The sequence below is a fragment of the Arctopsyche grandis genome, chromosome 1, assembly GCF_051622035.1.
Source record: "Arctopsyche grandis isolate Sample6627 chromosome 1, ASM5162203v2, whole genome shotgun sequence".
Lineage (NCBI taxonomy): Eukaryota > Metazoa > Arthropoda > Insecta > Trichoptera > Hydropsychidae > Arctopsyche > Arctopsyche grandis.
In genome coordinates, this window is record NC_135355.1 from 24,237,831 (window position 1) to 24,252,682 (window position 14,852).

Here is a 14,852-nt window from a genome sequence, read left to right on the forward strand (position 1 = left end):
AAAAGAGCCTCGTAAAAAAAAATAACATACCCATCTTCTTTCATGACAGAAGTATCTCCACAATCACACGCACCTCCCGCTTGAGATAGGAACATATTAAAGTCATGTGTAGAATGATCACCGCGACGAAAACAATCTCGGCATATGCTCATACAGGGTGAGATTCCACATGTCCGACATCGATACGCCACCACGTGAGGTATCCAGACCAATCCACATTTTGCATGGTTGTCGAATCCTCGAACTGCAAATAGATAATAAAGGCAAATATATTATAAACTGTTAACTAAATAATCGAACAAAATTACACATTTGAAATGAAATAATAATTATATCCGACATAATTGATATAATGGTAAATACCAGGGCTTCGAACCGTTATTTTTTCCTTTCCGGTTCAAGTAAAAAAATATATATATCGGTTCAGTTCCGGTTTTCGTTCCCGAAAAAATAATGATTTTTTCGGTCTTAAGTTCAGCTCCGAGTGATAAATTTAAAAAAAAATTAATGTTTTTATTTAACTTTTTATGGTACTTGTATGAAAGCCGGGTGCCACGCTCCGAAGCTAATGGTTATGCTGCACCGCATGGTAAATTTGTAAAATCATGAAAAATATGTCGAGATGCGATCATGAACAAAACGATCGTGAAAGATTTATTTGCGTCTTGGATTTGACATATATGTATTTTAAATGAAAAACAGCAGCATATTTATTTCGTATACATATGTGCTTGTCGAATAGGTGTTTTTCTTACTGACTAGGGCTGTCCAACCTTTAAGGATTCGCGAGTAGCACTGAAAAAAATATAAATGTTCGAGGGCCGCATTCAAACGATTTTTTTGTTTGAAAATATAAATTTCATAATGCAATTTTCTGAGAGGTAAGACGTTAGAGACGTGTTGCGCTTACGACGAATACCGACTGAAGTAGGGAATTTTAATGTGTACGAAGGGAAAATACCAATTGATTTTTTGTGGTTCCCTTCCGGTTTTCGTTCCGGCAAAAATAGCGGTTACTCTGGTTTTCTGTTAAGTCCCGATTCGAAGCCCTGGTAAATACACACTGAATTGTACGGCATGGATGTGTTCGTGGTTTCCAGCTGTGATGGGCGTATCTTCATGTCATTGTTAAATCATATGATCTAATTATATCGTTTATTCTACAACTCTTAAAATACTCGAACCACCCATATAACCAATATATCAATACAAGGATAAAATATCACCGAAAACACTCCAGGGGTGTGTTTTGGTTAGTATAGATTAGGCGTGCTAGTTTTTTTTTACATGTGTAAAATTATCTAAAAAAAAAAAACGACGTGCCGCGTACCACTCTGTGTCTCCATTTTCTGTATAATTAATGGCCACAAATTATTTAGTTAGTTTATAATTCCAAAAGTGGCCAGTAAAAAAAAATGAAAAATATATCAGTAATTAATTATAAACTTGATCAGTCACTTATTCTAAATGATCGGTAGAATATAAAAAACGATCAGTAAATTATTCATTTTTGTTCAGTAAATAATTATTTTTTTATCAGTAAATAAATCCTTTTTGATCAGTATTTTATCTAAATACTGATTAAAAAGCAGTGAAATTATAATTTTCGACAGTTGGGTGATAGCGCGTCACCCCGCTACTGTCCATCCCCACTCTCCACACACCGTAATATCCATCCAAACACATCGTAATATCTTTTTTATATGTTTTATTTCATCTATATTTATCAACACTTATTTATTTAAGGGTTAGGTTAAGTTAGGGTTGTCACTATTCATTTAATATTATTCAGTCTCACTGTCACACGCGAGAACTGAGACAGTGACACTGAACTGAACCTGGAGCGAAGAGCGAGGACCGAGGGGGTTGAAAACGGAGAGGGGAGGAGATTAATAAAAAAAATGTTGCTAAGTGGCTAAATCGAATGGCAACAACGACGATTTTCTGGCTGTCAAAATGAAATGATCATTTTTACATACCTCTTTTACGTTTCACTCACGATTGATATTACTGACCATCTTATAATCATCATCGACCGTTTCATTTTATTATCTGATCATTTTGGTTTAAAAACTGATCATTTAGTTTAATAACTGAATATATCACAACTGATCACAGCGTACTGATCATTTAGAATACTCACTGATAATTTCGAAATATATACTGAAAATTTAGTTATTTTTATTGATCAAAAGTAAATTACTGATCAATTAAATACACGCCATAATTAATCTTCTTCTTCCGTACTAATTAATATAAAGACTGAACGTTACATTCGTAGCGTGTCATTATTTTCAGGATTCGAGCACAAAATAGTCTTTTGTTCACAAGGAGATTGATATTTTTAATTAAATTCAATCTTCATACCATAAAACATAATGAATATTAAAAAAAAAACTGACAAGACATGTACGTACGTACGTACGTACTAGTCATGCTGAAATTGTCATCACAGTCAATTCACCTGCATACATTCTAATTTGCAACTCAACTAAATGGTTTTTAATATGTGAAAGGTATGCGATGAAAACTAGCATAACAATACCGGTAAACGGAAATATAATACGATCGTCTTAATATTCAATAGGTGTCAAATGTGTATGATTAGCGCAGATTATATTAGATTTCGAAACGCGAAGTTGATGATGGTCATGGGATCCGAGAGTCAACGCTCTATATTTATGCGAAATCGAATTTTTTTCCACCGGGATGGGAACATTCGCAAATGTGCCAGCAGAGGTGAGCAGAGATACATGGCAAAAGTGATGGGGTTTTGTGAATAAGGCTGATGCTGGTCGGGTTCGCGGAAGCGCGAGCGACGACCACGAACGGTCATGAACCCGGCCCAAAACACATCGCCCCTCCACGAACCGTCAAACTGTGGGACGCGATACGACTCGATATTTGATTAACCAAGGATTTACAGATACATACATACATATATGAGCACTTATATTTGACTTGTTTGTCCACTTTTCTTCATTTCAAGAAATATTTCGCAAAACATTAAATATAATGTTTGCAAACCAATATTTAAAAATACTGAAGGCCTGTAATACGTCTATTCTGCTTTTCCGAGATTCTGGACATATCAAATTAAAAGAAGTGATAACAATTTGTTGAATTAAGTCAAACAGAACGTATTTTTTAGAACTGAAAATGGGACTTCCGCCACTTTGAAATACAACGGCTCATATAGTTGCAAATTCACCAACCAATACAACGAATGACCTAAATTTTAAATGTTCCTGACGTAGTATTACAGAGTGGCGCATATACAGTGACAGCCACCTAAATCGCAGCACTCTCAAATTTGTCGTTTTCTTAAAATTTCGCAACAGAAGGGTTCCAAACTTTCTATTTTAATTTTTTTATAATAAAAAGACCATTGGTACATTGGCCTTCGCAAAAACAAAAAAATTTTTTTTGAAAAAAAAAAAAAAAAAGCAAATATGGCAAATAAATCCGCCATCTTCCAATGTACATATTAAGTCACTATTGAAGTGTAGCACGTTTTTTGAACCATTATAAAAACTAGATGTGTGAAGCCCAGTTGGAAATATATACGACTACCCTAGAACAGCGGCTCCCAACCTTTTTTGACTGCCATACCCAGTGGTGTCACCCTAATGGTTTCCGGAAACCCGTTGTTAAAAATCAAAAGTTTCCGGAAACCCGTTATATAATTTAAAAATTCATATAATTTTTATCAAAATTTATACAAATCTTGAAAAATTGAATGAACTTTCATGTAATAGTGCCTTGGACGAAAAAAAAATGTATATACGTATATTTTCAAAATAATTTTATTGAAAAAAAAATTGGAAACCCGTTGTTCCAAAATTACGATGACACCACTGGCCATACCCCTTGGGAGTCAAAATTAAAACGCCCCACATTTAAAAAATGTATTTTATGTACTGAGTTGCTATTATTTCAAATTTGTTGTAATTATAATATAAATAAATAACGTACGTATAGAGCGTACGAGCAAGGCATTCTCAATAGGCTCTGCTTGGTGAAGGTTCGTGGAAAAAAAAGATTCTTGTGGAAATACAATTATAACGTGTTCGGTATTTAATCAATAACCTTTCCTGGCATATAATTATAAAGTAGAAGTTTTTTTTAAATCCACATTTAAAGTTCTATCACTCGAAAGTTCAATCAAGTTCTCTTTTTTTTCTCCATTGTTAATGACGTAAGTAGCTCTTCTATCTAAGTAACTATCGTAAGTAACTATTAATTTATATAATCTCTCGCTTTGAACGAAAGTCCGCGTTCTGCACAAGTTAATTGAATAGGGAGTGAGACAGACAAATATAGTCATTTTTTGCAAATCGACACGTTGAGTTGGATTAATTCAATAATGTAATTCGTTGTACAGGGCGGATAGGAAGCGTGCTTTTAAAAAATTCTTATCTTGACTTAAATTTAGAATAGAAATGGTACTTATGAATAAAAAAAGGTTAGTATAGTAAAAAAAGAAAGACTAGTTTCACCAAGCCATATTTTTTAAAAACCAAATAAATTGTAAAATTGAAGGGATTGCGTCAAGGTGGCCGGCACTGTATGTATGTGCACATAGTGAACTGATGTAAATCATTAACTTTTAATTAAAAAAAATCATATTATTTTATTTATTTATTTATGAATAGTTAAATTCTATCATTCATGTTTGGAATTTTTTATATTAATTGTAGAAAATCAGTTGTAGAAAGTCATCAATTGAGCCATTTTCAACATCAACTTGTCAGGCTCATTCGAGTACATACATTTTCCAATGCTTTTGATAGGAATTCAGGTCATAGCACTTGTTAGTATCTACGTAATATTTCTACGTAGTTCAGATACCCCTGTGTGATAGGGTCAAATCGGAAGAGATGGGCCTCATATACTATCTTTAAACCTGTCACATTTATCATCTTTAAAAATGCCAAAGCACGTGCCTATAACAAGTTTCGCATTAACGCTTGAGAAACACTTGATAAATACAGATGTTGAGAAGCGGTCCTCGCCAAGGCCGGTCGTCGCCTTCCCGGTGAGCATATTACATTGCATACACTTCAAATGACGAATCGACTATAATCCAAACGTCAACACTAATCAGATCAGCAATGCAACTGCAGCAATGCTCGATATGCAACTTTGTATGCAATCGAACAATGTGACTCGACACAGAGCTCGCGGTTTAGAGTCGCTGACGATAAACATGCAAGTTCAATGAATCGCGAGACGATGACACAATGATTCATTCACCTGTGTCCAGTCAAATTAAAGGACATGTTCACATCAGATTGAAAAGAAAAAATAAACAATTAAGTAACTAATATGACAACTTCAAACTATGCGCGGAAAACTAATTAGCATTGGATTCGGCAATCATGAGTAATCTTAAGTAACTGAGTAAATAGCTTGTATCTTCGATGCAATGAAACGAATTATAATATATTTCAGTAGAAGCCTTTTGGAATTAATGACCGAGTTAATAATTATCAAAGATTGGTTCGATGAGATAATGCAAATTGTGATTAACAGACAGACTTGTTTTCCGTGTTTCAAAAACGTAATCCGTTGCAACATGAGAATGCATGATTGTATGTATAATAATGATCATAATTAAATAAACGGATGTTACGAGCCTCGGTATGAAAGTGGTGACGATGCACGTGAACAGTCCACGTGGCTCGTTAAAATGTCAAATGCGTCATTTTTGACATATCGAATAACGATCCAGATAAATAAGTAATCATGAACGGACGGGCTGATAAGTAAATCATGAATGTAATGGATATTGATACAAATTTTATATAATAAAATCGAATTGGGTAGAAAACAATTGGATCAATCGCGGTTAATCTAAAATAGTATGAAAAGTATAATTTGCAAAAAAAAATTAAAAAAAAAACAATTATATTCATAATATTTTATATAACCTAGTATGTATGTATGTGTTTGTCGTGCTTCATACTTCAAAACGATCAAGATCACTTTTAATTTAATGTAATTTCGAAAGAGACTTGTAAGTATTGTTGGTTGGAACATCAAAAATAAGTCAAAATTTCCATGACGACATGGAGACGGAGGGCGCCGGGGGGAACTTCGTAAAGAAAACAGTTTTTATGACGATTCGATATATTTTGTTTTTCGATTCAAATAAATTTAATAAAAAAAATTCGGGTGTGACCAACCCATGACTTTATCTATGTATTTGAGGAATATTAGAATGTTACAAAACAAAATTCGATATCATATATATAAAGACGGTAATCTGTGTGTGTGTGTGTGGGTGTGTGTGTGTGTCCTAACTCTCGCCGAACATGATGAATCAACCAGTATGGGGAACAAATGTTTTTTTTTCACATTTTTCATTTTTTCAGTTTTTTCATTTTTTTCATTTTTTCAGTTTTTTCATTTTTTTCAGTTTTTCAGTTTTTTTCATTTTTTCAGTTTTTTCATTTTTTTCATTTTATCAGTTTTTTCATTTTTTCATTTTTTCAGTTTTTTCAGTTTCCCAGTTTTTTTAGGCCCCGGGGTGCAGAAGGTATCGGGGGTGCTGGGGGCGAAGCCCCCGGGGTGCCGAAGGCATTGGGGGCGCTGGGGGTGAAGCCCCCGGGGTGCCGGAGGCATCGGGGGCGCTGGGGGCGAAGCCCCCGGGGTGCCGAAAGCATTGGGGGCGCCGGAGGCGTCGGCGGCGCTGGGGGCGAAGCCCCCGGGGTGCCAAAGGCATCGGGGGCGCTGGGTGCGCTGCGGGCGCCGGAGGCGTCGGCGGCGCTGGGGCCGAAGGCCCCGGAGCGACGGAAGCGCCGGGGGCGAAGGCCCCGGGGTGCCGGAGGCGTCGGCGATACACAAAATGTAATTCGTAATTCGTAATCACTTCGTAATTTGTCATTCGTAATTCGTGCATCAATTTCTTTCCGAAACCAGTCGATTCAATATCTTTAACTTTATTTTTATTCGAGTTTCAATTCCTTTTCGAAACCACCCGTTGAAATCAACGGGTCTAACACTAGTTGAACTAATAACTATGATAGCGATACAAATTGAGCGCAAATATATGGAAACTTGCACAAGACAAAAGTTCTACTTCCGGTTGTCGGATTTTGTTCAAATTTTTTTTATTATTTAAAATCAGTATAATTATTATACACATTAAATATCAAGAGGATAAAAATAATTTAAAAGGTCAAAAAAAAAATAATGAAATATTGTTTAAAAAAAAAATACTACTTCCGGTTTACGAATTCTGACCAAAACGTTACCAAATCTAAGTTAGTACATAAACAACACAAATATAAATTTTCAGCTTAATACGTTCAGGGGTGTGGACAGAATCCAGGCGACAACATTTTTGACCTTTCTAAGAGGAGAAAAACCCGCTTCCGGTTCATTAAATTTGGTGAATTTATTTTTTATTTTTACTTAAAATCACTATCTTTATTATACACAATAAATATCACGACGCTTAAAATAATTTAAAAGGTCAAAATAAAATAATGAAAAAATAATGAAATGTTTTAAAAAAAATACTACTTCCGGTTTATGAATTCTGACCAAAACGTTACCAAATCTAAGTTAGAACATAAAGAATACAAATATAATATTTCAGCTTAATACGTTCAGGGGTGTGGACAGGATCCAGGCGACAACATTTTTGACCTTTCTAAGAGGAGAAAATCCCACTTCCGGTTTATTAAATTTAGTAATTTTTTTTTATTTTCATTACATTAATACAAAAATTATACTTGATTTTTTTCGGGAAGATCACACATGTTTAAGGGGTCGAAAAAAATAGTGGATGATAAATCGAACAAGAGTAAACTGCCACTTCCGGTTGAGGTATGCTTACCAAATAATATCCATAGCTTGCTATTACGCTTAAACTTCTAGATATAAAATTTCAGTTAAAACCAAAAGGTTTTTGAGAAAAACATAAAAAACCTCGATTCTCTAGAGTAAAACTACTACTTCCGATTCAGATAAAAATATTTAAAAAATATAAGGTTATAGATATTATTATTTCTATTATACGTAAAAAAAATTTAATCCGATTCAGTCAGCGGTTTGGGAGATAATTGAATTCAAAAACTTAAAAAAAAGAGGACACCTATAAGGGGAGGTACCATTTCCGGTCAACTTAAAAATTTGAAAAAATTTTCGTCATGTCTATAAGAATTTTAGTACCCGATACCAAGTTTTGGTTCGATAGGACTAACGGTGTTCAAAAAATCCCCAAAACACACAGACACACATTTTTTCTAGATCATGAAAACGTGATCAGTAATCGATTCTGAGTTCGAATCAGTCAAAATCTCGAGTTCGAATTTTCGCATGATCACAAAACTTCATCTATTGTTACTACGTACATAGATAAAGTAAAAACAAATGAAAATTTACTATTAGATTCGCCATGTTTAAAGCTGTTTATATTACAAATACTGAGAGAAGCCGGGTAAAACAACTAAAATAAAAAGAATATACAATATATAGGTAATATTAATAAGACCCAGTCTCCGTCACTTTTTTTTTCAAATACGAACAAGGAATAAAACATTGAGTGGTGGTATGTTAAACATATGAGTGGTATAAACCGTGAGTGTTCCCTAAACCGAATTCGGGTGTAGTTGCACGTGCAGAATACATACGTTTAAGAGGTCGCACATGTATGCATATTCATATGCAACCGACAAGTTGTTTATAATGTTTAAAACTGAATTAGTAAACAATAAAAGCTTGAAATCTTTAATGTCATTATTATTTCGAAAATTTTCTCCTCTACATTTCTTCAAATATGGGATTCACCGTTATCGATTACTGTCAAGCAAGGATAAATACAAGGATAAAATAATCACCGAAATTTTGAGACTGTGTACCATGTATAGGGCTAGGAGTGCTGCGTTTTTTTCGCATGTTTAAAAGTGTGTATCTAAAAAAAAAAAACTTACCACGTACCACTCGGTGTTTTCTTCCCAAGTCAATTGTTTTTATCTTTAAAATTTAAAATTATTTCAAAGTTAAAAATTTTATTTATAAACTAACTACATTGCAATAAGTAAATAATTGGAATCATTTTGGGAAAAAATTCTGAAGAAAAATTATCTGAAAATACGACACATAAATTGCATCGCTTTGAATTTTACGGTTTTCGGGTCGTAAAAGCTCTACCCCATTCTGGGTTCGAATTTTTTTTAGGCGTTTGTTTAAATAGACCATCCTCGATATTTTGAACTCATTTTAAATTGTGATTTCGAAGTGGAATCAGCGTTATTCTACATCTACAAATAGTGATGTCAAAACACCAACAAACAACTTCTGAGAACAAAGTGAAAAATTTAACTTTTTCGAAATGTGGACTTTCAACAAGAGACATTTCAAGTCAGTTAGGATATTCTCAATTAACAATTTCAAGAATACTGAAGAAAGAACGAGAAATTGGCAGTGTAGACCGACGTAAAGGCATTGGACTGACTCAGAAGATAAATTCACGGGAAGATCGTTTGCTGACACGCCAATTTATTCAATATCTTTTTAAAACTGCTTCAAATTTAAGAAGAGACAAATTTAGAAGGTTTTTCAATTAATATTATTGTTGAAACTATGCGGAGACGATTGAGAGAAGGTGGCTTTTACGCTCGGAGACTTGCAAAAAACCCATTTCTCTCAAATAAAATGAAGGAGACAAGTCTTCAATGGGCCAAAACTTATGAAAATTGGACAGTTTTGTATTGGCAAAAAGTGATACTCTCGGAAGAGTCCAAGTTTAACCTCTTTGGATCGGATGGATTACAGTAGGTTCGACGCAGAAGTGGAGAACGATACAACCAAAAGTATACTGTCAAAACGACAAAGCACCCTCACAGCCAAATGGTTTGGGGATGCTTTTCATACTGCGGGATTTGAGAACTTTGTTTTAATAATGGTTTTGTGAATGGAGAGATGTAAAAATCAATATTGGAGGAAAGTTTTGTCCCATCAATGGAAAAACATGTTTCATACTGCGGTGAAGAAATATTCCAAGACGTTTCCGCACCATGCCAGCGATTAAAAACGGTAAATCAATGTTTTATTTTATGCTTATGTATGTTATTAATAAAATTTAAAAATAAAAAAATTATATGGTTTTTTATAGGTAAAAAAATATATACAAAAAATGGGAGTTACGAGGTTACCATGGCCTGGTTAAGTGGCGATATGAACCCGATAGAAAATTTGTGGATGATTATAAAAACTCGATTAAGCAAAGTGAATATCAACACTGCGTCAAAATTAAAAAATGCCATTTATAATGTGTGGTACAATGAAATGCCGCGATGCATTATGATAAATTGATAAATTCCATGACTGCTAGGATTAAGGAAGTCATAAAAGAAAAAGAAGGGTCCACTTAATATTAAGTTTTATTTTGTAATGTGTAAATTGAGTAGGGATTATAAACGAAAGGAGCCCGTAATACGAAAAAAACACGTTTTTTCAAAGTGATGCAATATATGTGACCGCCAGTGTATATATTATATTTCAGCAGTTATGCAGTTGACAAAGACCGTACAACGAGACGACCATTTTGGCTTTTGGTGACGGCATAGATATTATTCTATATCTATGGGTGACGGGGATACGAGCAATCCAAGGCTTTCAGACCAAAAAAATCAAAATATAATATAATATAGAAAAGCTAGATACTTTCTTCAAATAGTTCTAAAAAAAATCAGAATTAAGAATAGTTTTTATTCTTCGGCAAAATTTGCCTAAAAGCGCAGACGCAAAGAATCGAACAGCACGGCATGTCTAGGTAGAATCCAGCTATGAATGGGCGTATCTTATGTCATTGTTAATTCGTACGATCTTATTATTCCGACAAGTTTCTTCTACATTTCATCAAATATGGAAATCACTGTCAAACCTATGTCAACACAAGGAAAGTATATCAAACCTGGAGATGATTTATGTCCTAGTATAGCGATTTTTTTTCATGTGCAAAACTATGTAGAAAAACACATGCCACGTACCAATGTGTGTCTACGCCCTTAACCTGACAAAGACTGAAACCGCTAACCTTACGTGCGATTAGAAAAATTATATATTATCGTAACATAATTTACACTTTTCAGGGTCCAAAAATAATACCTTTAAATAATTTTAAGCGATAGAAGAACGTATACAAATATGTACTTTTAGTTGTTATAAATTTGTAGAACTTGAACTTAAACTAAAGAAGCTAAACACGTAAAAAAATTAATGAACCATAAAATAAACATGTCCACATTTTTCTGGATAAATATTCTTAAGTGATGTTTGCAAATATCATAAAAATCTTTTAAGACCAAATGGTAATTTCAAATAGCAACTTTATCGATACACAATCAGCAAACACTCATTCGACACGTTGAGTGCAAACGAATCACGTGCAAAAAAAAAGATAAGAAAAATATTCTCAATAGAAAATATAAACCCAAAGCATATGTATGTACCTATCTATCATCTCGTTAGTTCAGATCTATTTTAACAAGATAATAATTTGATAAAATAAAATACGCATGGTATAAAAATGCCATTTGTACCTATGTACATACGTACATAGGTACATATATGTAAATAAAATACCATAAATTTTGAATGAATCATTTGCGTTAATGAAATAAAAATCACTCGCAGTTTTTTTTTTATTTTAAATCATAATCACAATGCACGTGAAAACGAGTTTTATCGGTGTTTTTCCTTGAAAATTTATTGAACTGATTTTTTCGGTGCTTCCCAATAATAGCAAAAATGAAATCAGAGAGATTATATCAATATATTTTTGACACGACTTAATCAACCGCATTATTTTTATTTCAAGCCGAGACACTTGACATATTTACTGAACGTATATTTCATTATATTACGTCAGTGTATTTTTACTTTATCCAATATATAACTTGGAAAGAGACTTTGTATATATTTTTATTTTATTTTATTTTACGGTCAAGAAAAAATTGACCATTTTACATGTTGGAAATAGAGAAAGAAAAAGAAAAAAAATTAAAATGAAATATAAAAGAAAAATACACATACATTCATATACTACAAAATAAATTACATTATATTAAAAAAATATTTAAATAAAATAGATTTCATGTTATATTTACTAACAATGAATAAATCGACCATGGATAATTCGTTTCCAACTCTGTGCAGTCTCAACATAGCTGAGTTCAATGAGTAATTAGTGGTAAACCTGGGCATATCAAAAATATGGTTACATCTAATTGATCTACCCGGCACATGGAAGCACACTAAACTCACCAAGTCAGAGCATTTAATAGTGCCATTAAGAAGACCACACAGAACTGAAATATCGTTAATTTTCCTTCTGTCATATAATTTTAGCAAATTAAGTTTCCTATAAATAATAACGTTACTGACATAGTGATTATGACTTTTAAAAAATTTAAATTTGATGAATCTAGTGAACTTTATTTGCACTGACTCTATTATGTTAATTTGTTTCATTAAATAAGGAGACCAAATGGTAGAATTGTACTCTAATTGGTTTCTAACCAGAGTGGTGTATAAAATTTTAATCGTATTTACATTTTTGAAGTGAGTACTATTTCTTATTAAGAAACCAAGTGTTTTGATGGCATTTTTTGTGATAAAATTTATATGAGAATTAAAAGTTAATTTGTCGTCAAAAATAACTCCTAGATCTTTAATTAGCGATGATGATGGTAATGATTCATTATTTATATGATAATTATAAATAATTTTGTTATTTGACCTACTGAACCTGACAACAGAACACTTCTTAATGTTTAAATATAATTTATTAAAAGATTATGTATTTATGTATTTTTTTTTCGATTCATAGGCGCCGATTTGATTTTTTTCGATTCAATGGATTCAAAGTCCGAGCGGGGGCGCAGCCTTATGGGGCGCAGAGGGGCGAAGCCCTAAACGGCAATTGCTCATGGGGGCGCAGAGGCGAAGTCCTAAACGGCAATAGCTCATGGGGGCGCAGAGGGGCGAAGCCCTAAACGGCAATTGCTCATGGGGGCGCCGAGGGCGAAGCCCTAGAAGGCAAAGGCTCAGGGGGCACCGAGGGCGAAGCCTTAGAAGGCAAAGGCTCAGGGGGGCGCCGAGGGCGAAGCCCTAGAAGGCAAAGGCTCAGGGAGCGCCGTGGGCGAAGGAAATGTTTACTATTAGATTAGTCATGTTCAAGCGGTTTATATTATAAATACTGAGCGAAGTCAGGTAATTCAGCTAGTATATGTATAATACGTAGTAACAATAGATGAAGTTTTGTGCGAAAATTCGAACTCGAGATCACTGATCACGTTTTCATGATTTAGAAAAAATTTGTGTCTGTGTATTTTTTGAATAACGTTAGTCCTATCGAACTGAAACTTAGTATCGGTTACTGAAATTCTTATCGATATGACGTAAATTTTTTTCAAATTGTTTTGTTTACCGGAAATGGTACCTCCCCTTATAGGTGTCCTCTTTTTTGAAGTTTTTGAATCTAATTATCTCCCAAACCGCTAACCGAATCAGACTGAAATTTTTTAATATCGATAAAAATTAAGCGCAAATGTAGGGAAACTTATAAAAGGTAAAAGTTCTACTTGCGGTTGTCGGATTTTGTTCAAATTTATTTTATTACTTAAAATCACTAATTATTATACACGTTAAATATCAAGAAAATAATGTCATAGCTAATAGTATTTCATAATGCTGCCGGAATGTGTGAATGTGTCTGTACGGTTCAATATCGAATTTTGTTTTGTAACCTCTTATATTCCTCAATCACATAGATAAAATCATGGGTTGGTCACATCCGAATTTTTATGCTTGATTTTACCATTGGATGATTAACGACGATTCGTCAAAATAGTCACTAGGCGACAGTGAGCTGCAACGACGCTGCGCAACACATCAGAGTTGATACAAAAGGCAAGTTTGAGGCGCAGTGTCGCGCCACTCGTAGTGCGTTCTATATCATACAAACAATATTTGGCTGCGCTGCGTCGCTGAAGTGCAGTGACGCCTAGTGCGGTCTAATGCTTACTAACGCTTCGATGGTCAGATGGTCCATAGACAAGTCGTGCACACATATGTCGTTGACGGACGGTTCGTTAACAGTAACTCAGTCAGTACACAAATAATAAACATTTTTAGCTTGATGCGTTCAGTGGTTTGGAAAAAATCGTGGGGTTACATTTTTAATTTTTCTGAGGAAATTTTTGTTTTATTTAAATGACAGTGATACAATAATTCAAAATAATGGAAGAAAAATCGAACAGGAGAAAACCGCCATTTCCAGTAGACGGAAATTCACTTTTTATATATTACTTGGTATTAAACTAAAATTTTTGCTCAATACACCAAAGGTTTTTGAGAGAAATATAAATAAACCTCGACTCATTTCATCATTTATATTACTTGTTAAAAAGTTTCAGTCTGATCCGTCGAGCGGTTTATGAGATAGTTGAATCTAAAATCTCAAAAAAAAGAGGACATCTATAAGGGGAAGTAAGTACCTCTTCCAGTCGAACTTAAAAAACTAAAAAAAAAAAAAAAAAAATGACGTATCGATAAGCATTTCAGTGACCGATACCAATTTTCAGTTTGATAGGACTAACGGTGCTCAAAAAATCTCCAAAATACACAGACACATACTAACATACTGACACACATTTTTTCTAAACCACGAAAACGTGATCAGTGATCTATTTTGAGTTCGCATCAGTCAAAATCTCGAGTTAGAATTTTCGCTTGATCACAAAACTTCATTAAAACGTTACTACGTATATACACAGATAAATTAAAAACCGATATTTTATTCTACATTAGACTTTCACACTACATAAGTAAAATTC

The 14,852-nt window shown here is 33.8% G+C and overlaps 1 protein-coding gene across 1 annotated transcript in view; it reads right to left on the reverse strand.

Annotated features, from left to right (window-relative positions):
• Positions 1–14,852, reverse strand: part of Ubr3 (Ubr3 ubiquitin ligase) — a 62,681-nt gene that overhangs the window by 31,584 nt on the left and 16,245 nt on the right. Inside the window, exon 2 of the mRNA XM_077436737.1 lies at positions 31–244. Coding sequence (XP_077292863.1) covers positions 31–244 — 214 coding nt within the window. The remainder of the gene's footprint in view (positions 1–30; positions 245–14,852) is intronic.